At 36.9% G+C, this 22,653-nt stretch overlaps 2 protein-coding genes across 2 annotated transcripts in view; both read left to right on the top strand.

The window, feature by feature from the left end:
- The window catches only part of mspo (M-spondin), a 70,396-nt gene extending 56,828 nt beyond the window's left edge, over positions 1–13,568 (top strand). Inside the window, exons 2-7 of the mRNA XM_069053091.1 lie at positions 9,002–9,213; positions 9,727–9,831; positions 10,704–10,883; positions 11,044–11,324; positions 11,869–12,032; positions 12,535–13,568. Of these exons, the coding sequence (XP_068909192.1) occupies positions 9,002–9,213; positions 9,727–9,831; positions 10,704–10,883; positions 11,044–11,324; positions 11,869–12,032; positions 12,535–12,731 (1,139 nt within the window). The 3' untranslated portion in view covers positions 12,732–13,568. The remainder of the gene's footprint in view (positions 1–9,001; positions 9,214–9,726; positions 9,832–10,703; positions 10,884–11,043; positions 11,325–11,868; positions 12,033–12,534) is intronic.
- Positions 13,569–19,950: 6,382 nt separating this feature from the next.
- On the top strand, positions 19,951–21,622 carry LOC138135949 (odorant receptor Or2-like). Its single transcript, XM_069054952.1, has 6 exons — positions 19,951–20,198; positions 20,252–20,727; positions 20,776–20,877; positions 20,931–21,033; positions 21,275–21,433; positions 21,489–21,622. Exons 1-6 carry the CDS (start codon positions 19,980–19,982, stop codon positions 21,540–21,542), a joined length of 1,113 nt encoding a protein of 370 aa, XP_068911053.1. The 5' UTR covers positions 19,951–19,979; the 3' UTR covers positions 21,543–21,622.
- The last annotated feature ends 1,031 nt before the right edge of the window (positions 21,623–22,653 follow it).

Here is a 22,653-nt window from a genome sequence, read left to right as displayed (position 1 = left end):
TCGCCACAGATCAAAGACCATGTCGGTTTTCTCCAGACTGGTGAAAGACATTTGTGATTTAAATTGAGGTTAAGATTGATGGTCTTGTCAAAATGACTTAATTTTGAATTACATAAATGCCAACAAAAAAAGTCTGCTATGATTTATTTTTGAGCCATTTTTGTATAAAATTCAGTCGCTCCCAAACTTTTTTTGAAAAACTTTGAGCCCCTTTTTCTCGAAAAATATCAACATTTGTATAAGGCATCATTGCTCAATATTTGCACAACCTTCAAAGTCACTCTGTACATATAAATAAATATGGCAACTATGTACGAAAATGGATGTGGCAACTGTGTAGGTGGGGTAGAGTTGACATTTGTATGACATTTCATCCTTAAAGTTGCCGTTGAAGAGTCGATTGTGAACGCATCACTCGTCAGTCTGCAGAGTAAAAACGGAAAAAGTGAGGTTTGATTTAAACAGCTGATCTTCAACGCCAACTTTGAGGATGAATTTAAATGAACACTCAATATACACTATTTTAGGAATTATAGAAACAGGTCTACGTTGCCGTTTTGGCAGAAACATTTTAAATTCTCAGTTTCCCACTCTTTTTCAGTTGATCAAATATGTGTGGTTATAACTTTTTCGAGTTTTCTGTTTTATTGTTAATATACCATGTTAGAGAAGAAAAGAACTTGATCTAAAAATAAGTACGAGCAACTGCGTGAGTCAGAGAGAACGATCTTTTTTTTTAATAGGAAAACCCAACAACCAACGGGACAATTTTCGTTGTGCGAAAGCTGTTCCCACGAACCAGGAGCTACTTTTTGGGTTAGGGCGCAGAGTGCAGGTCGGCGCGACGTGTAAATTGCGCCGACTGTCGATCTCGCGTGCAGATATCGAAGACGTCCGCATAATTCTTGCAATTAGTGTAAAATAGCAAAATGCAGGCGGTAAAGGGAGACACTGGCAGACAGTCAATTAAAGTCGCTTCATCACCGACATGCGAAAGTTAGAGCTTTGCTGATCTCATTAATTTTCAACGTAATGAGAGCGCTCTAATTAAACGGACATGAATATTTGATGGCCTGAATCTTTGTTAATTAAAATTATGCCAAGAAAGAACACAGCTAATTTATTTTTCACCCGAGTTTTTTTATGTCTAGTGATATTTTATTTAATAACCGTTCTCGAATCGGTACAATCTCGATTACTGGCAGTGCGTGGATGGAAGAGGAGAGTTGATAAACAGATAAGACTATTCGGACAATGTTCGCCACACTAAATAAATCACCACCTACGACTTTTATTCGCACAAGTTCGCAAATAAACTTTACGGAGACACACACAAATTTCCGCAGAAATCCAAATTTTCACCGAGGACGATCGATTACCTGCAGGAAGGGGAGCGGCGCTCAAACGGGGGTGATTTATGCCGATTGGCGACACTTACGGGTCGATCTCTTAATTTCTGGAAGATCTTGCAGTGAACAAAGTGAGACTCAAAATTGTGGGTCAGCACGAATATATAAATATGTATGTACAAGTATATTTTGTGAAACAGTGAAGAACAGTACGATTGAAGAAGAAATTTCTAGATTGATCTTGTTTGTGGTGAAGGTGCGTGTTGAATTCTGCTGTCGAGACTGAATTACTGAATGCGCCCCTGAAACTAGACCACTGAATAAAAACTGAGACAATGGCCAATAAAAATGACCGTGGAGTGGTTCGGCTCGGTTGTGTCGGAACGAAAGAAAGCTAACGGTGATCGTATTGTTTATGTGCAGGAGTCGATCTGATTCTTGTACGGTATCTGAGTGGTCGATCGGTCTAGTCTGGCAGGTGTGCGCAAGGTGCAGTCAGTCCTGCAACTAATCTCCGAAGAATGCACACCGGATCCAGTTTTTGCTTTGCAGATTTGCGGCTCGCGCCCGACTCCGTGCACCGGATAAACAGGTTCAGGTGCGTCCGAGATTTCATTAAAATTATTTATCCGACCCTAACTAGCTGCATTTATGAAATGATCGCGGATTAATTAATTGATCGGAGGATGCCGTACATGGCCATAATATGAATTATTGTTTTTATTGTGTGTATGTGTGCGCGATGATTGCTGGACCTGACAGGTTCCTATCGGAATTAATAACAGCTTTTTGTATAGACTTGGTGCGTTTACCGTTACACCCCAACGCATTTATCATGAATGAAAAGAACCGGTGTGTCGGGGTTGGCGCTTTCGCCACTCCTCTTCAAATAAACCTAATTTTTCAAGATGAAACGGATATTTCCAGTTTCGTGTCGGTTCAAATTGTTTTCCGTAATTGGATAATAATAATAATTTTTTCTATCGAAATACCTATGCTCACCTGTAAATCATTTGTATTTCTCAATTTTTTATTATTAAGAGCAAATTCTATTGGTTCATAGTGTTCTTTCGTTGGTTCGGTTGTAGGTTTATCATTTAATAATACTCTACATTTACTGTGTTAATTTATTGCTGAACCGTTTTGTACCGAGGTTTGTTTGCAACAACTTTTAAAAAATCTAGAGGCAATACTAAATAGTGAAAGTCTGATATTAATCAGAGATAATTTTAATCGAAGCGATTCCGCAAGGATTCGACAAGAGATTGGACGAGGGATAAGCACATGTTTGCAAAGTAAAAGTTTTCACTTTGGAAAGTTTCATTTGTCAAACCCTGTTGGGCAATTTTGAATAAAATTTATTTCAAGTTTGTTTCATTTCATGCTAGGCTTCTAACAGCTTTTGTCAAAGCCGAAGAATTCAATCAGATTCAAAAATGTTGCTGCAACATACCTACATACAATGCGTATGTAAAGTAAGGATCGACCAATTAAAAAAAAAAAGAGTGTGCTTAAGACCGCACAACAGAAAAGAAAACTTCTATCACGTTTGTAATTGATTTTAAGTAATACTCTGTATATTATTACTAAATACTACATCTATTTTATAAAAAAAGTCCATTCAAAAATCAAAAAACCACCAACGTCGCATTTTCCTCGATAATTACTATTGGCAACGCTGTCTAGTATAAAATTTGGTGAGAATTGTAATTTTGAGGTTAAGTATTTATTAAGTGTCTTGTTTTTCTGGGCATGTTTAAGCAAAAATACTAAAAATTAATAAATAACTGAATCGTACTGAGCAATAATAAAACAATTTGCACCGTTTTGGCTCAAAGCGAATATAAAAAATGTCATGATATATTCGCAAAAATTATACACATGAATTTAGCAGTTAAATTCAACTTATTAAAGGATACACAACCACATTATATTTATAAACCAGAGAGTTGTTTGGAAAATGACAATTACAAATTATATTTTGATCGTACAGTTTTAACTGATATTCATATTCAGCATAACAGACCAGACATTATTATTTTAAATAAACAACAAAAGCAAGCATATCTTTTAGATATAGCTGTTCCAAATTCACACAATATAACACAGACATATAATACAAAAATTAATAAATATTTAGAACTCTCCGTTGCTATGAGAAATCTTTGGTGTTTATAAAAAATTTCGATTTTACCATTTATAATTTCAGCAACAGGAATAGTACCACAATCTCTTTTTAAAAATTTAAAAATTTTGGACTTAGAGAAAACATTAGTGGTTGAAATTAAAAAAGGTATATTATTATACTCATGTCATATCGTGAGGAAATTCCTTAACATTGACACAGAACATAATACACAACAAAGTCAAAATGCGGAGGCGAGACGCCGGTAATTATGTTGATAAGCACTGCACTATTACTTGATAGTATTATCCGTAATAGTGTATGTACTCCGGCAAAATTGCCGTGCCGCCGGGTGGAGGTGGGATAGTCTAAAAACGAAATTCCAAGCAATTGAATTTTATTTTGAAGCAAATGTCATAAGTCATAGTTACAAACATTGCAAGAAAAAATAACTACCTAGGGTTTTTTAAATTTTACCAACCTAAAGCAACAGGTGGTGGTTTTTTTGATTTTTGAATGGACTTTATATCTATTACATATTAGAACTAAATACTACATCTATCTATTATTAATACTACATCCATCTGTGTTTGTCGTGTCTTTATCGTTTTTATACAGGCTACATATTTCACGAGTGAAAATGAGCCCGACGGAATTGAAAATGCAACCCACAATACATTTGCAACCCTAACGTGGATTTTGTTTTTTGATTTCAAAACCAAAAAGATAGTTAACTGTACAGTTTCGTAAATTTTGACATAAATGTCATATTCGCTTGGTTACCTAAATGAAATTGTGAAAAAACAAAGAGTTTTTGGGAAAATGTTTATTGTCTGCCTAAACGCGCAACGGTAGAAGCATTTTTATTGCATTCGTTTTAAATCAGTTTCATCGTTCGAGTACATTTTAATCGACGTATTTTAACTTTTTCGTAAATGTCAGTTGTGACAAATGAAAGTGTTGGAAGCAAAGCTATCATGGATTCATAATTTCATTTTAAAACAATACGGTATTTGAAATATCCACGTTAGCGTTGCAAATGTATGGTGGATTGCATTATCACTCGTGAAATACCCTGTATATGGCTACTGCTGCAGCTCTGCACTGACGTCGCTCCCCCGAACTTACTCGAATGAGCCTTTCACCTCAAAGCGTGTGACTTGACGGCGTGACGATTGAAAACTAATTCACTGCCTGGGAATAATAATGAATGAGTGCGCCTAAAGAAGTTTTCACTTAAAAAATTCTTCCTAATATGTTTTCATCGTTTCATCTCTGGTATACTTCATCCAGCGAGAGATTGGGAGATTTTAAAATGTAGGCTTGTAACCCAACACTACAAAACGCACTAGAATACATACAGGTTGATTCATATAGTATCATACAAACTTTAACTGGTGGTAGATTCCAACCCCTAGACACTCTTACAAAAATGTCTAGGTTCTAAGGTTAAAATTGTTGAAGATAAAGCGTGTTGAAGAGTGTACTACCACCTTTTAAAATCTGCAGATAAATGAAAATATTTTACGTTGAAACAAATTCTCAGGCATTGTTGTCAAAATGAAATTAAAGCGAACTTTATAATACCAATATTTTCTCTAGAGCAACAATGGTTTGCTTCTGTTATGACATTTGTTATATATTGGACGTAAAGTGGAATAATTTAGCGAAGAATGGCATTTACTAATAGTGAAAAAACCGATATGGTAATTTTTGCCAATTTTTGATGTATGACTCAAAATTTTATTGTCAAGAGCCTTTTGAGACCGGAATCTCTACTGGTTAAAATATTTATGAAACTATATGATTCACCCTGTAATCGTATCCCACCTCCACCCGGCGGCACGGCAATTTTGCCGGAGAATTACCGGCGTCTCGCCTCCGCATTTTGACTTTGTTGTGTATTATGTTCTGTGTCAATGTTAAGGAACTTCCTCACGATGTGACATGAGTATAATAATATACCTCTTTGAATTTCAACTACCAATGTGTTATCTAAATCCAGAATTTTTAAATTTTTAAAAAGAGATTGCGGTACTGTTCCCGTTGCTGAAATTACAAGTGGCAAAATCGAAATTTTTTCTAAACACCAAAGATTTCTCATAGCAACGGACAACTCCAAATATTTATTAATTTTTGTGTTATATGTCTGTGTTATATTATGTGAATTTGGAACAGCTATATCTAAAAGATATGCTTGCTTTTGTTGTTTATTTAAAATTATAATGTCTGGTCTGTTATGCTTAATATGAATGTCAGTTAAAATTGTTCTATCAAAATATAACTTGTAACTGTCATTTTCCAAACAACTTTCTGGTGTATAACTATAATGTGGTTGTGTATTCTTTAATAAATTGAATTTAACAGCTAAATTCATGTGTATAATTTTAGCGAATATATTAAATTAAAGCATAATTTCAGGGCAAAAATGTTACTGCCTGAAGGATATATTTCAAATTTTACATGCGCTACGTACTACTTCCTCTACGTAGAATTTAGTGATTTTCATATCAACCAATCTCTCGCTGGACAAATTATACCAGTGACCACAATTTTTGAGTTGCTCCCTCTTGCGCCACCACTGGATGGAAGAGAAAACTGTACGCGCCTTTGTATTGATGGACGGTTTTTTTTCTTAACAAAACATTACATTTCTACATGAAAATCACAATAAATTCAGGTTGCTAATGTTTGGTTGGCCGTAATACAGTGATAACGCTTCGTTACGACACAAAGTCTGCCTTCATTTCAGCAGGACATCTTCAAAGCGCATGGTAGGACCAAAAGAACACGTTGAATCGCGTCCCCGATTCATTGGATTAAGCTCGCCGGATTATTTTTTGTGACTCGAGTTAAAAGACCAGTCGATCTTTTATACTCGTACCTATATTGTGTCAACTTTAACAAATTTCATGTTATCAGAGACACTGTAGATGAAGAAGTAATGATAAATGAGGCTCTTCTTTAATTAGAAATATTGCCGAAACTGAAATTGGGAGAACACATCTAGTTTGTCATTTATAGATCTAATAACTGTATGAATTCGTCAGTGTGCTTCCAATTAATATATTAAATTCAGTTCGACGCCGATGCAGAGTAACTGAAATTTGTTGTATCCAACGTGTAATTAAAACCAACATGGTAGCTCTATGAATTATTGTCAGTCGAATAAAATTCATCAAATAATTTCATCGGGTTTTAGCTCCTTTGACAAGGGCAAAAATTTAATCTTTCATAATACATGGCTTAGTTTTATTAAAGCTGCTTCTTCATAAATGGCATTCCTTAAATGTATTTTTGATATTCGCTCAAGGTTTTCGTTGCAAATAATGAAATTTGGAATTTAATAACGTCCCACACAACGTCTCCATATTAAAATATTGCTAATAAATGGCGAGTGCTCCGTCGTTCAAATTACTTAAGCCACCCCGGATATTTAACAACACATTTTTCAGCTTACACTGCATTGTTATTAAATGCATCTACATACACGGTGATTCACGAGTAATAATGAGCCTAACGAAATTTATGATGCAGCCAACATTACATTTGCACCTATTATGCGGATTTAAAAAATATAATATTTAAATTTTATACAAAGTGGTCAACATGCCCAACATTACATTTGTCAAATTTAATCAACATCATTATCTGGAATAATTAATAAACACAAACTAAAAAGCTATGGGAGACATGTATTGTTGGTTGCATCACAAACTTTATTAGGCTCATTAGTATGTATTTAATTTTTACTTGAAAAAATGGTGATTGAAAAGTTTGTTTAGTTGCAGCGAATCTGCTTGAAATTAAATTAGATGAAACTATGAGGCAAAGTACGTTTGTGTGCCGAGGAAATTACTTTTATGAAGTACTTGGTAATGCGTTTATGTCATCATTTGGGACGTTTGAACTTTTACAAGACTTTTAACATCAAAGGGAAAAATACGAAGCGACTGGGATGATCGCGAAATAAAAAAAATCTCGTCGTTTCGCTACCTTTTTTATAATTAATTTCGTTACGTGGTTGTATTGACGCGAAGATCTAAGAAAAATTTCTATGACCCATAAATGTGACATTATTTAACACACTGCAAACTGTTTAAGACTGATGATATTTAAAAATTAATCAATAACAAATTTTATTGTGAAACTTGGCACGTTAAAACTTGAATGACAGATCTGTTTTACGGCGTAATAACTTTAAAGGTCCCTCTCTGAAGGCCCCAGAGGTTGCCCCAGGTGTCAACATTTTTATTGGCGCTTAAACCCCAGTTAACCCTTATCTTATTAGGAAAGGCTGGAGCTACAGGATCGTATAATTCTTTACGATTACGTCTAGTACACGTCAACAAAAAAAAAGTAAATACTCTACTGTAATGCAAATCACACAAACTGCTGAGTTTCTCCGTTTCATAGTACTAAGGGAGTACTGATGGTAAGATAAAAAAAAACAACTTCAAGATTACTTTCTTTGGACGTGTAAATAAACAATTCGTACCGCACAAGTGAGTTTAAATCGTGTTCATTTTTAATTTCCTTCATGCTGAAACTTTGTTAAAGCTGTTGTTAAGGTAGTCTTGGATGAGTTGTTGAAAATTTTGTAGGAGCTCCTTACCGAGAGCACTCGTCTTTTCATAAAAATTTCATTCCCTGAATTCACTGTATGTATGTATTTTTTTATTCCGAAACGAGCCGTCTGTAATGACACCGAAGCGTCCTAATGCCCCTTCTTGTTCCGTTTTCAACTCGGATAGAATGCACTTGATCTTATTGGAAACAGATCGATGTCAGACATTCCAAGGAGGAATGTTTACGGTGACTGAATGCAACAGAGAAGCATACCTGATCCCCTTACCACGAGACGAGTAAAATGCAACCCGGATTTTAAATTTCACGATGGCATCCACACCGCGTCTTACATTCATAGGACCCGTCGTCTCTTTCAAAAGTAATTTTAATGGCGCTCGTAGTGTAGCCTAGATGGCACGAAAAGACTTGACCGGGATCGTTTCGTGTTTTTCTTGTCGGATCTGAATTAGCCCGAGGCTTTATTAAAGCGAAGGGACTCGTCTAATATCCGCAATCACCATAAACGATAGTAAATCTATCAGCAGATGGCGATTTTCGGATCCGTTCTGCCAAACCACTTCTTCATTAGCTCGAATGGATCGTTTTTCTGCGTCTCGATTCTTATCATTTTTCTCCTTATCTGGCACACTTAAGGAAATTATTTCCTGATTGTTTGTTCCATCAGAACGGAATTAACGTCGTGATTCTTCGTCGGCGCTTGCAAAACAAAATACTCGACGCTGTCTCATCTTACGTAGATGAGTGAGCCGGGGAAAAAATCTTTAGAAGCGAAAGCGGATTATAATTAAGAGTTCTCGAAGGTTAATTGCCTCTAATTGCATCGACGATAGAGTTCAATTAACCGTTTCGGCGGACATTAATTGTGCGAAAAAAGTCGTCTGCTTCGGTCTGTTGAGTATGAAAGCGGAGCGACTCTGATAAGACGACATTGTTGCAGGTCGAAGTCACAACAAATCATTCACTTTGTTCCGGTTGGGTCAGAAATCGTCGTCTGGAGTGAAAGCTTTCGCCGAAACGGGTCGTTCTGACGTCCTGGAGGAGCAAAGCCAGGGAGAAGGAGGAATTTACGATGAGTTTAACGCTCCTCCTATAACAACAGGCGTCGGCAGGACCGAAGCGGAATTCTTCGTCGATGGAAACCATTCAAGGGTAAATTTCAAAATGTCGTCTCCCTGTTTTTTCTTTCCTTCCAGTCTAGTTAGTCGTGTGTATTTTAATTTTATACGGAGATGGGCCGATGCATCTTTCCGGTCACAGCTTAAGACAATAAAGAAGGCTATCTAAGTAGAGTGACGGGAACGCGTGTCCAGCGTGCAGATGGTCGATCGTGACCACGCATCTATCTCATTACCGGCCACTGCTCTTTTCTGCTCAGCTTCATTCATTGTTTATTAGCTCCACTTGTTTCCTCATGACGACCACATTCTTATGTTTGCACTTGAGCCTCCGCTTTGTCAGACCGACATCAGACCTCACTCGAATTGTACTAGAAATCTGGAATATTCACTGTTAACAATTAGAGCGACCGAAAGAATCTCGGAATAAAGATGATGTAGAATTTTGAATCTTCAAGCTTTAGTCTTAAAATAACTGAACCAACTAACGATTGATTTCGAGCTTTCACGAGATAAACTAAGAAAATTGCATATTTCGTTATTCTAGGTTTCTCTGATGTCGCGAATCATTCCGTCACCAGATTGGTTCATTGGTATTGACAGCTTCGACCTGTGTGTGAACGGTAATTGGTTGGACAGCATCACAATTGAGGTAAGTTTCCTCTAGTGGACCAGAATTTAAAACTATTTTATTTATTAAACAGCTCCACAAAGTTCAATTTTATAGCATCGCGTCTAGTGATTTTTGAATATGGGGTTGGTATTGATAGTAATGATAATGATAGTGATGTCGTTTAAATCTGAATCCATGTTTTAGATGAAAATAAACTATTAAGGGGGTAGATTATTATTGTAACAACATTTGAAAGACAATTTGAAATTTAATGTTCAATGAAATGCAAATGACATTGCTTCATCAATACCAACCCAATTCCATTAAAATAAAAGTCACTAGATAGGTAATTATTTTATATTTAAAAAATAGAATTAATGAAGCCGAAATAGAAAAAATAGCATGTTACACTCGTTTCACAAGACTGTCTTGTGCAACTCGTATAACAATTTACTATTTTATTTGTGATTATGTTTATTTTTTGGTTATTATCAAATTTGTAACGTAACTCAGCTTTGTGTGGCGATATTCTCCATGGTTACTCGCTCTTTGTGTTTTTTTTTGTCAGATACCGGACACCTCCTGTCTTCTGGATTAAAGGAGACTCGGCGTTAATTAAACAATGTAGTTTACGCGTCCATTACACGAATCGTCGGGAATCTCAAATAACTAGTTCTCATATTTCTCTTTATTCTTGGCCGCCGTGTTCTGTAGGTAGAGTCGCGTCAAGAGCCCATCACAAAGCTCTAGGTGCAATTAAGCCGTCGTTTAGTTGTGCCTCGTTCTGCGGTCTAAATTCGTCAATTAGAGTGCTTAATCCTGTAGGTTAAATGGGTCCTTGTTGCTTGATGTATCGTGCCCTTCCCATTTGACACTCGCTAAATTGTCACTTAAACTGTGGTTATGTTCAGGTGGATCCGATTGATGCCGGAACCGACAACGGATTTACGTTCACAGCTCCAAACTGGCCGACAGAACCGCAAGGGGAGGCCTATCGCATTACGGCCCATTACCCCGCTCATCCTGCTGGATCGTTCTTCTATCCCTATCTGAAGCGCCTTCCCCCCATCGGCACGTTTCAATTTATTAAGGTAATGTCTTATAAGTTCGCGAGTTTCTGCGGGACATACGTTGGCGACTAAATGAACCGGAAATGTCCCTATCTCGACCTCGAGTACCGCACTCCGGAGGAAACTCGAAACACACCGAGTTGAAGTTTAGCAGAAAATAACGGATACCTACATGTTTCAGGTGAAAGAGTACGAGCTGAGTGAAGTGTTTCATCATGCCGAAGACGATCAGCGTTATGAAGTTTTAAAGATGGAACACTTGACCCAGAATAGCATAAACGTTTTAAATGGAAACAGCGATATTGAAACAGCAATCGAGGAAGAACGTGAGGAGCAGGAAATTCATCAGCGTCCTCGACCTCGACCCCGTCCATATAAACAGCAGTTCGTTCTATCGACGTCTACGACTACTAGTACCACTTCGAAAAGCTCATCCGACCCTGACAGATCACTCAACACCATGTAAGTTGGTATAATAATATTTTCGCTTCGCAAAAACCAATCTAATAATGAAAATACTACCTCATCCGAAAAACGCACATTCGGGCGGAATATAAAAAAGGGAATTCACAAAACACAACATTTACCTTTGCTTATGTCAACAGAAATATGTTTGTTCGCGGAACAACAACGAAAAATAAATGACGTTCGATTGGCGCATTTAAATCGATCATTACGCAAATGGCGTACCTACCCTTTTTGCGGTTACGTATTTTGCACTTGACAGATGTAACATGTGTGACAAGAAAATGGTCGCAAGATATTCATGGATCCGGAGAAAAACAAAATTTTCTTGTAAATTTAAAACTCTGTTCAATATAAATTTGTTACTGCACATGAAAAGTATAAGTCCCTGTAAATGTTTGATGCGGCCGTCATGCAAAAATCATCATGAACAAGTTCGGTACGTAGAAAAGACAAGACGGCATTTTAAAATCCGAATTCACCCTTAAGTGCACGCACGTCGAGACGTACTTTAAATTTTAATCATCTTTTCTCTTTTCAGAAACGAAAAAGACGACTCCGTGACGTCACCTTCGATTCCGGCCGTGGTCCCGCGAGGGGATAAAGACGCCATCATAAACAGCATCGCGGATTCCTATCTCAGCCATTCGAAAGATCACCACCATAAGAAGTACCGTAAACCCAGAAAGAACGTCAGGAAATACCGTAAGTGCAAGATGACGTCCGGTTTGAAAGCAATTTTTGTCCGGGTTAAATTTATACAAATTTAAAAGAAAAACAACAAACAATGAAAGATTATAGTAGAAGGTATTGGCTTCTCTCATGGACTGTGACCTTGGAAGGCGGAGCGATAAACCAGTGAAAAATCTCTAAACGAATACATACAAATAGACGAGAGAGACGAAATTAACGTGACGAATGACGATGTTTTCCGGTAGGCGCTGCAAACCGACCGGAAAACATCGTCATTCGTTACGTTACCGATATTCGTCTTTTGCGCAGATATCATTCATAGCCCATGAGAAAATCCAACACCGCTATTCGTGGTTTTGATTCGTTCTCGGAGTCGTTTTAAGACTGTTCGATGTCGAGTTTCACGGCGGTAGCATCGGTTGTCGCAAAATTGTTGAAAAAGTGCGTCCCAACCGATGCGTACCGTTCCTGGCAGTGGACGTGAGGCTTTAGTGTTGAGACGGTTGGGTTGCAGGTCCGCCACGGGACTGCCGCGTTAGCGAATGGTCTCCTTGGAGCGAATGCAGCAAATCATGCGGAATCGGCGAGATGCAACGACGCAGAGAGGTGTTAAAGCATGCCAGACGCGGCGGTCGATTGTGTCCCCCCTTGGTGGAAACGAAATGGTGCGGATCGGCACGCTCCTGCAACAAAGAGTACTTCAAGTTCTAGGATTCCCGAAAGCTCCTTGTGAGAGAAGTTGTGCATTGAATTGGGCACACCTGTCAAGTGTTCAGTGCTCGCGCCTACACTTTTTCACGTTCGATCAAAAAAACTTCCACATGGAGACATTAAATGTTTGTGATTTAACTCTCAGGGTTCACACGTTGAACTCGGATGCGACGCACGAACTGTACCCAAAGATTCTTCTTGGATACATGCAGCAATTTTGTAAGTATTTTTAACGATAATAATTATTTGTAAGAAGAGACAATCGATATTTATTGACATCCAAAATGATCGGTACGATCGTGAAGCCCATTATATGAGAAAAGTAAAAAACATGACGTCCTTATACAGTTTTCAGTCAGACTTCTTTTACAATAAATAGATCTACGTGTAGGAATTTGAAAATACATACATATATCTTTTTTGGGAGAAATTATTGTGAAATGATAAATATTCTTACATAATTTTGTGTGTGATAAACAAACCGTTTTACTAATTTTAAGGATAACCCGCTAAATTGTTTAGACACTTGTAAATATAACTATAGGTACAAAGATGTAGGTGTTAGAGAAAAATGTCAATGAAATTTCTATCAAAAAATTTGTAATAATAAAGAACTGTTGATCATTTTTATTGTATGAATTTCGTAATGTCAATATCATTGAACCAGAAATGGTCGCTCAGCGTGAAACCAAACATGACTTCTACATATTAGGCATATAGGATAATTTTGTATTACATAAGTTGTATGTATGTATAATTGTACTAATATTATAATTTTTAGTTACTTGTCATGCTCATATGTATTCAATAAAACAATAAACGTTATATTTACATAAACGGTGTGTCATTTCGACTATCCCCGGAGTCTTAACTGGATTATCGAAGTGAAAACTTCTTTAGGCGCACCGCATACATTATTATTCCTGGGCTGTGAATTAGTTTCATGCGTCACGCCGTCACGCTCCGAGGTGAAAGGCTCATTCGAGTAAGTTCGGGGAAGCCGAGTTTAGCCGAGTGAGCGAGAAACAGGCACTAACGCAGAGCTGGAGGAGTAGCCATTATAAAAACGATAAAGACACGACAAACATTGTAAATTCACAGATGGATGTAGTATTTAGTAATAATAACTTAAAATCAGTTACGAACGTCATAGAAGTTTTCACTTCTGTAGTACTGTAGTGCGGTCTTAAGCACACACTTTTTGAAGTGAAAACTTGTTTAGGCGCGCCACATACATTTTATTCCCGGACAGTGAATTAGTTTCATGCGACATGGTAAAATCGTTCGCAGCACAAGCTAAAATCGGAAAATCGTTCGCAGCTCAGCGAAAATCGTTCGCAGCACGACACGGCAAGCTAAAATCAAGGCAGTCGAGTTTTTTAGCGGAGCGAGCGAAAAACAATCAACTGTGCGTCCAAGGGCGTAACAATGATTTTTTGCTGGGGTGGGCCAGATTTTAAACCACAGACAGATGATAGATAGATATTGCAGATGTATCTTGTTTTTAAGTGTTTTACTTTTATTCTGGGGTGGGCCGGGCCCACCTGACCCCCCCCTGTGCTGCGCCCTTGTGTGCGTCACTTGTCAATTTTAAATTTTCATTGTACGTTGTGTTGTGACCTGAACTGTATATATATACAGAATATTTCACGAGTGATAATAAGCCTGAGGTAATTTAAAATGCAACCCACACTATATTTCCGAAAAAAGCTGGCTACTGTCATTAAAATGTCCGGCTTTTTTTGAAAATGTATTGTAAGTTTACAGATGAATGTAATTCTCAATTATATGGCTTCAACAATTCATCTACTGGATAAATTTGTGTAGCAAAATGTGAAGAGGAAAATGGACAAATTATCATAATACAGAGTATTGCTATGAAAACTTGTGTTGTGTTCAATATCATCGTCAAGAAAATAAAACTTAAAACATCCAAACCTAACCTCACAAATTTTTCCAGAGTGTACCTCTAAACGTGGACGTATTTGCAGTTTCTATTGAAAAATACAGATTTTTGATGTTTATTTAAAAACAGCATTGGATTAAAATAATATCAGTAACGAGCATCATAGAAGTTTTCACTTCTGTCGTGCGGTCTTAAGCACACACTTTTTTTTGTGTAATAAGTAGGTACATTTCGGTTTTGACCCAGAATTTTCAAGTTTGTTTCGTACGTTTTATTTCTCGTTTCTTTTACACCTCCGAGCTCGTATGACAGTTTCGCTTCTCATTTCGGCGTTCATTTACTTCTTGCGTCTGAAGCCATTCCGTCTTCGTCGTGTCGCACATGTCGCTACAAAAAACAACTTCACATCTGAATATATTTTTTTACTTTAATCTGGCACGCTTTTGTCGGAGCGTTCACAATCCATAATGTTTTTTTCGAGAAAAATGAAAATGCATCAGGTTGTATCCACTTGATATCATCAGTTTCCTTTTTTCGCGCAGTAGCTGCATATAAAACCTATCAATTTCGAAAGATTTGTGTTATACTGAGGCCCTTCTTTATGTTTATGATTCTCCGGCGGTCTTTTACTATTCGAACATCTTCTTCAGGCTTCCCTTTTCCTTTTCCGTCATTTCAGTAGGTACTTGACAGCAGGGAAACTTTTATAGTCATCCGAGGCTTTTATCAACCATATTCACTGCCTTTTTTACCTTCTCGCTTTATAGCTCGGCCCAATAAACTAAACGAAGAATTTTCAAGCCTCGTGCCGACGTACGAGTATACGTCGTTCAGTAATTAAATACCTACACATTATATTTTTTACACGTTCACCTCGGAAGTTGACAAGAAGCGAGTCTTGTGCCGGTTCTAGTTTTGGGCCTAGACGATTATTAAGACTTCCGTAGTTTCCTTGCATAAATAAACTTAGTCAAAATGGAGCCGTTTTGCAAGAAGTTAAATCTCTTAATGCTCGTGCTGTTTGCGTGTATTTTGGGAAATTACCCGGATCTGCAAACATTACAAATTTATAATTCATCGAACTTGAACAAAACGTACTTCAACTTTCGTACCAGGAAAGTTGGCGCAGGTATTTAGGTTTTCTCTAAATTATTATACAATGCCGCTTCATTAGGTGAGCAAACGAAGTTTATGAGATTTTGCAGTGAGTTATTGTTGAGAAATTTAATTATTCAAGTTGATTACGTGTAGACGATGAATTCCTGAAACGTAATCAATAGAGTTATGCAAACAAATATTCGCTGAAAAGTGAGAAAGAAGTTCGTTGGAGCTTCATCTTTGTCCGAGATGATTCACTTTATTATTTCAGATTAATCAGAGTCGGAAGTGTAAAAAATCCAATGAAAAAGGGATTTGGATTCGAAAATTGCTGACAACAAATTAGCAGTCAAAGAAAAACAATGAATGTTCATTTGAAAAGTTTAAAGAGCTTTTTTAGCCGTGATTTATGTTCTTTCTAATGGTTAGGCTGTCGCTCTAATTGAATACTGTTTTTGTTGTCTGGAATTAGCATTTCGAGCAGGATTTCGGATAAATCGACGCTGAGGGCCGCGCAAAGGCTAATTGATTCATTATCGATAATTGAGCGACTGGCAAACACTGTCGCCGCATGAAAAACCGTAACGGCCAGTCGGCTTTTGTTTCGGGAAATCATTCAATTTTAAAACTATCAGGGTCCTCGAGTAAGAAAGAGCAGTCAAGTGAAACCGAAAGCGAATGAGAAAAATCGTTGAGAAAACGTTAGCGTGTAAAATAAATCGAATCACAGTAAATTCTTTTACACTCAACCGTAAATGATCTATCTACCTTTTTCTTGATACGCACTTAAATTTAAATTGAAAAGTGCCCGAAAATGTAAATAATTGTTTTCCTTTCGAAGCGAAGGAAAAATAAAATCTCGCCTGGTGCTTTGATGACGTCTAATAAAAACAAAAGACATAAAGAAGGGGGCTGCTTTATTTCTGTAAATTGCGTGTTGTCGGATTCCGATTCGGAATAAACGGTTCGAAGTTAAGCACCTGAGATTGCACTTCTGCAAACATACGAGGTCTAATGAGCCTGATCAAATTCTCTATGCAACCAACATTACATGTGCGCAATTTACGTTGCGAACCTTTTTTAAAAAATTACAATTTGGATTCACGATGCCTATTAATCAATGTCATTTTTTTGACATTGACAGAAGTAACTGAAATATCAACGCAAAAGTACGCAAAAGATGTTTTAATAACGAACAGAACATAAAAATTAAGACAATCAATTAAGGGATGTTCAAAATGCTGCCCACCACTTCTTTCACATGCGATAATGCGGTCCGGAAAGATCCTCTCATTTTCATAAGCATCGGTGGCGCTACAGATCTACAAGCGACAGTTATTCGATGTAGAGATCATCTTTACTGTTAATAATATGATAATAGGTGTTTTGTAGAGACGCTCTTTGATCATTCCCTATAAAAAGTAATCTAGTGGAGTTATGTCAGGACTTCTGGGAGGCCGAGGATTAATCGAACCCCTACCTATCCACTTATTCGCATACACACATCACATCTCTGTGTTTTGTTTTGTCTTCTGTGTAAACCTATCTCCTTCAACAAAATTAGCAAAATATTTTGCAGAAAATTTAAATACACTAGATGCGAAAAAATATGGTCCTGTGGAATTTGTAGAATACATAAATTGTCTGGAAGTGCCCTTCGCGAATCCAGCAAGGGGTATTCGGAGCATAATAGTGACAATTATATTTGTTTACACCCCCATTGTTGCTAAAAGATGCTTCATCACTGAAAACCACATCTAAAATGATTTTTGTTCGACAAAAATTCAGTCCTTTAGGGTAATCTGCTTTTTTAAGCCCTCGGACCGGTGATATGATAAGAATGAAATTTATTTTCATTGGCAATTCTGCAATAGAAGACTGGCTAATGGCTACTCTTCTTGCCACTTCGCGTTGGCTCATATGTGGTTTCTCCTCAAAAATTTGAAGGACTGCTATTTCGTGTTCCTCATTCGGGGCTACCCTTTGCTTTGATAACTTAACGGGAGGCTAATTAGCTCTCAACTGACCCTCAAATCTTTTACAAATCTTGTTAGAAGGCGCTCTCCTTTCGGGGTATCGCTGGGCATAAACACGGGCAGCAAGAGATGCATCTTTCAAACATCCTTGATAAACTAAAGTAATGTCAGTCTTCTCATCATTCGAATAAGTGTACGGTGGCAGGCAAAAAAAGTTAGCCATCATTTAAATGTTAGTGTCATTAAAGCATTAATTACACATTTGGATTTTGACATGACAGAAAAGTGATGGATAGTTTTTATTGCCGGCCATTGTATATTTTGTTGGTAATAAATTCGTAGCGTTTATCAAAAAAATGACAATGATAGGATTACAGACATTCTGGATCCTGTAATGTTTTTAAAAAGCTTCACAAAGTAAGTAAAATGTAATGTTGGCTGCATCGAGAATTTAGTCATTTATTATTCCTCTTGAATCAGCCTGTATAAATTACAGGTATTTCATGAGTGATAATAATCCCGGCATTATTGAAAATGCAACCCACAATACATTTCCAAAGTTAATGTGGCTATTTTAAATATCTTATTGTTTTAAAATGAAATTATGAATCCATGATGGCTTTGGTTCCAATATTGTATTTGCCACAATTGACATTTACGACGATTAAAATGTATTCAAACGATGAGGATACAGACATGATCCTGTTTAATGGCGAATGTAATAAAAATGCTTCTGCCGTTGCGCGTTTATGCAGTCAATAAACATTTTCCCAAAAAATCTTTGTTTTCTCACAATTTCATATAATCAAACGAATGACGTTTATGTCAAAATTTCCGAAACTACACAGCTAACTATGTTTTATGTTTTTACATCAAAAAACAAAAATTCACGTTAACTTTGGAAATGAAATGTATTGTGGGTTGCATTTTGAATTCCGTCGGGCTCATTATCACTCCTGAAATTGCATTTTTTCATTTTTACCAGGTCAGGCTCATCATCTTACGTGAATAATCCTGTAGTTGTGAAAATTTTTGTTTTTTATATCTAGCTCCTGCAGTTTCATCAAATTTCAACAGTCCGAATCGCTTTTTCCGGTTGATTTGTCATGCAAATTACTTTTGTTTGTAAAACTGTTTCCATTCATTAAATTAATTGTATTTAGATGGTAAAAGAAAATTATTCACGAACTAGAGGTACTCGTAATTCATTTTTCATCCCGAAGCTTGAAGCTGTCACGGCGGAATTACTCGAGATGGATTGAACTGCAGTACATTAAACCTCCCAAAGAAAGACTATTTTCGTTCTGAATAAGTTTATTCTAATTACTGTCCTGTTATGAGAAGGAAATATGCTTAAATTGCGTAAAAAGCATACCGTGAAGGTGTAATACAATTATTAAATTCCTAAACTAAATTTACTTTTAGGTAATGCAAATGACTATTTCAATGATATATTTACTTTCTACGCCGAGAAAAGTATGTGTCTAGCAGGATGCTGTTATCCTCTGACCACAACTCGGGTGGTAATCGCCTCTCGCGAAGAAGCTTTGTATTCCGCGACACTTTGTTACCCTCCCTATCAAGCCCAACCTCAGTCCGATCGCACCCCTGAGAACCAGACGCATTCAATTCGAGATATTCGGGTTCGCTTCTGCCGCTCTATGTATATGTTGATGTTTCTGTGGAGACTTGCAAATTATTCCGTTTCTAGATAAGAAAGAACATCTTGAACTTAAGACGCGTGAATTGCCTGCAATCCGATTATTTTTCGCTTTATGTGCTACAAGTTTTATATTAAAGCGCGAAGAGATTATTGTCTGCATTCGTAAAAGCCCTAAAAATTTACAAAAGAATTGGTGTGTACAATATCGTTTCTTGTACGTCACACATCGGTGCTCATTCAGATTTTTAATTGGAAAATTGCTTCTCATTTATATTTCAACAACAAGTATCGATTCCCACAATAATAAAATTTTCTCTCGCAAATCAGGCGACTATTATCATCAATTATGTATCTGGATTCTTCCGTATTGCTGCACCTTTAAAACATTAATAAATGAATTAAGTCCAAACCGATAGTTGTCTTTCACCTTGTTGTAATAACGCGTTGGACATGGAAATCTTCATTAGAGTCCAGCTCCCATGAAAGATTAAACGTGAAAATAATTTGATCAAAGGGTTAATTCATGTTATTGTGATTCCCACAGGCTTATATAAATTCCGCTTTCGTGAAATAATCATTACACTTCCAAGTTTCACTCTACGAAGATGCCAAGCGACCAAGACTTTCTCGATTTCTGCCGGAAATTAATTCATGGAAGTGGTTTAGGGCCAACGAGTCCATCGTACATGCGACTCATTTCTCTTTGCATATTATTGCCAATAGCTTTGCTCATGGATTGTTTAATCATTTACGATTTTGTTTATACGAAAAATGATATTTTTAAATTTGCAGAGTTGCTCGAATCTCTATCTTCATACGGACAGGTTGGAATAAAACAAGATCTAAGTTACTTTCAATTTTAAAATATTACTTGTAGCTCCTCATACGAAAATTTATTCTGATAGTGCACGAAAAAGTTATCCAAGAAGTCTTGGAATTGCGCAAGAACTTCTGGAAATATGAAACGTTCGGAGAAGAACATGCAAATTATTTACGTCGTGAAATGATCACGGCCATAAGAGCAACGCAAATAATGGTTGGATTAGTTACGATGATTGTTTTATGTTTGTGTCTTTCGTCAATTACAAACAAGGAGAAATCACTACCTCTAGAATCTTGGACTCCAGAAAATGAGAGTGTAAAATGTGTGTTGTACACGATGCAGGTGATGTCAATGATTGAAGTAATTTATCTCATCGGTACTGTTGATTCATTTTACGTCGTGATGTGCACCGAGATCAAAATACAATTTTTACTTCTGAAAGAAAAATTACGATCTCTGCGTTCGAAAGAAACGATAGAGTGTTTAAATGGTCTCAAGACTTGTATAAAACATCACAATTTGTTGTTGAGGTAAGTGGAAATAAAACAGCAATATCGATAAAATTGGAGGATTTACAGCGTGCACAAGAAGTTGAACAGAATTTTCTCGGAATATTTTCTGGTCCAGTACTTTGTCAGCGTGTTGGCTGCCTGTGTACAACTTTACATTTTGAAGTACATGTAAGCACCTACGTACTGTTTTCAAAATGAAGATGTGCACAATAGTTTTACAGAACGGTGAGCCTGGAGGATTTACTAAAGAGTCTTGTTTACCTGGTAGCTGTATTTGTACAAGTCGCGCTGTTCTTCATGCTAGCCAGCGACATCGAAGAAGAGGTCAGTAAATAAATCTTTGGTTTAAAGAAATAAATTTCATTTCAAATTTAATCGCACGAATTCGGAGATGTTCTCGCTTCAGCTTTATTAACTCTTTTCTTTCCTTGTCATAAAATGTTACTTGCGCGACGCCCTTCCTGCCAGTCCGGTTCTGATTGACCTTACCCTTTCACAAGGGTGGTGTTAAATCTTAATTAGCAAAGTTAAAGGTGGACAAACATGGAAGATGTGTGATTTTCAGGCGGAACAACTTGCCGATGAAATTTACGACGTCGACTGGGAGTCCACCTCTGATCCAAAAATTCGTAAACAACTGTTGTTTATGCTGATGAGGGCTCAAGAGCCCTTATGTATGTGGGGCGGAGGGATGGTGCACATCAACAGGAACGAATATATTGTGGTAACGTGTTTGTTTGTTCGACATAATTGATTGTATTTTAAAGTAAATGTTTTAGTTATTCAGACTCGCTTTTTCTGTTTCCACTTTATTGGGGGCGAAAGCGGAATGATAAATAAATAATGCACGAGGCGACTGGAAAATCGCTCATCTTCTTAAGCGACCGTACAGCAGGAGAATCACATTTCATTTTGAACATCACCGTTGTAAAATTGCATTAAAAATTTAATATTTATAACACGCTCAGTAGAATGGAACGTTCGTAGCCGTACATTTTCTAACAGTTTAATAATGTAGACAAAAACAACACACGAATGAAATAATTACGCAAAAATGGTGAGTGCGAAGAGTTTATTATACAGGGTATTTCACAAAAACGCAACCCACAATACATTTCCAGGTCATTGCTTACGTTAGCTACTTCTGGAATTTTCCCGTTTTTTCTGGTTAGACAGCCTCAGGGCGTCCTCCTACATCGTTTTCAACCACTCAAACCTTGTGCGAATGAATTTTCCTTGCCCTTTAGATATCCTAAAACATTGACGCGACCTTGACGCGACCTTGAAACACAACAAGAGAGAAAAAAAAGGCATTTGCACAAGGTTTGAATGGTGAGAAACGATCTAGGAAGACACCCTGAGGCTGTCTAGCCAAAAAAAACCGCTAAAATTCCAGAAGTAGCTAAAGTGAACAATTACCCATTTCCAAAGTTAACGTGGCTGTTTCAAATATGAAATACCGTATTGTGTTATGAATCCACGATGACTTTGCTTCCAATAATTTCATTTGTCACAATTGACATTTACGAAAAAGTGAAAATACATACGACGATTGAAATGTATTCGAACGATGAGAAAACAGACGCGAATGGAATAACTGTTAAAAATGCTTCTGCTGTTGCGCTTTTAGGCAGACAATAAACATTTTCCCAAAAACTCTTCGTTTTTTCACAAATTCATTTAACCAAGCGAATGACGTTTATGTCAAAACTTATGAAACAGCACAGCTAACTATGTTTTATGTTTTTCAAATCAAAAAACAAATATCCACTTTGGAAATGTATTGTGGGTTGCATTTTCAATTCCGTCGGCCTCTTTATCATTTGTGAAATAAATTCTGTATTTGATTAGAAACTTCAATAATTGTATCTTCTGTGCAATTTCCATACTTGGTGGCCTAGCTTGTTTTCTTTTCTTTTATTAATTTCTTTATGACACTTTGAC

This window comes from Tenebrio molitor, chromosome 7 (assembly GCF_963966145.1).
Source record: "Tenebrio molitor chromosome 7, icTenMoli1.1, whole genome shotgun sequence".
NCBI lineage: Eukaryota > Metazoa > Arthropoda > Insecta > Coleoptera > Tenebrionidae > Tenebrio > Tenebrio molitor.
Note: the sequence above shows the minus strand (reverse complement) of the source record. Positions and strands in the feature narration are given on the sequence as shown.

Bases quoted from the DNA above. Each gene is read 5' to 3' on its own strand.
- LOC138135949 (XM_069054952.1), top strand. From the start codon at position 19,980: ATGCCAAGCGACCAAGACTTTCTCGATTTCTGCCGGAAATTAATTCAT. The intron at 20,199-20,251 runs GTTGGAATAAAA...TATTACTTGTAG, and splicing joins CTCTATCTTCATACGGACAG to CTCCTCATACGAAAATTTAT. The intron at 20,878-20,930 runs GTAAGCACCTAC...ATAGTTTTACAG, and splicing joins CTTTACATTTTGAAGTACAT to AACGGTGAGCCTGGAGGATT.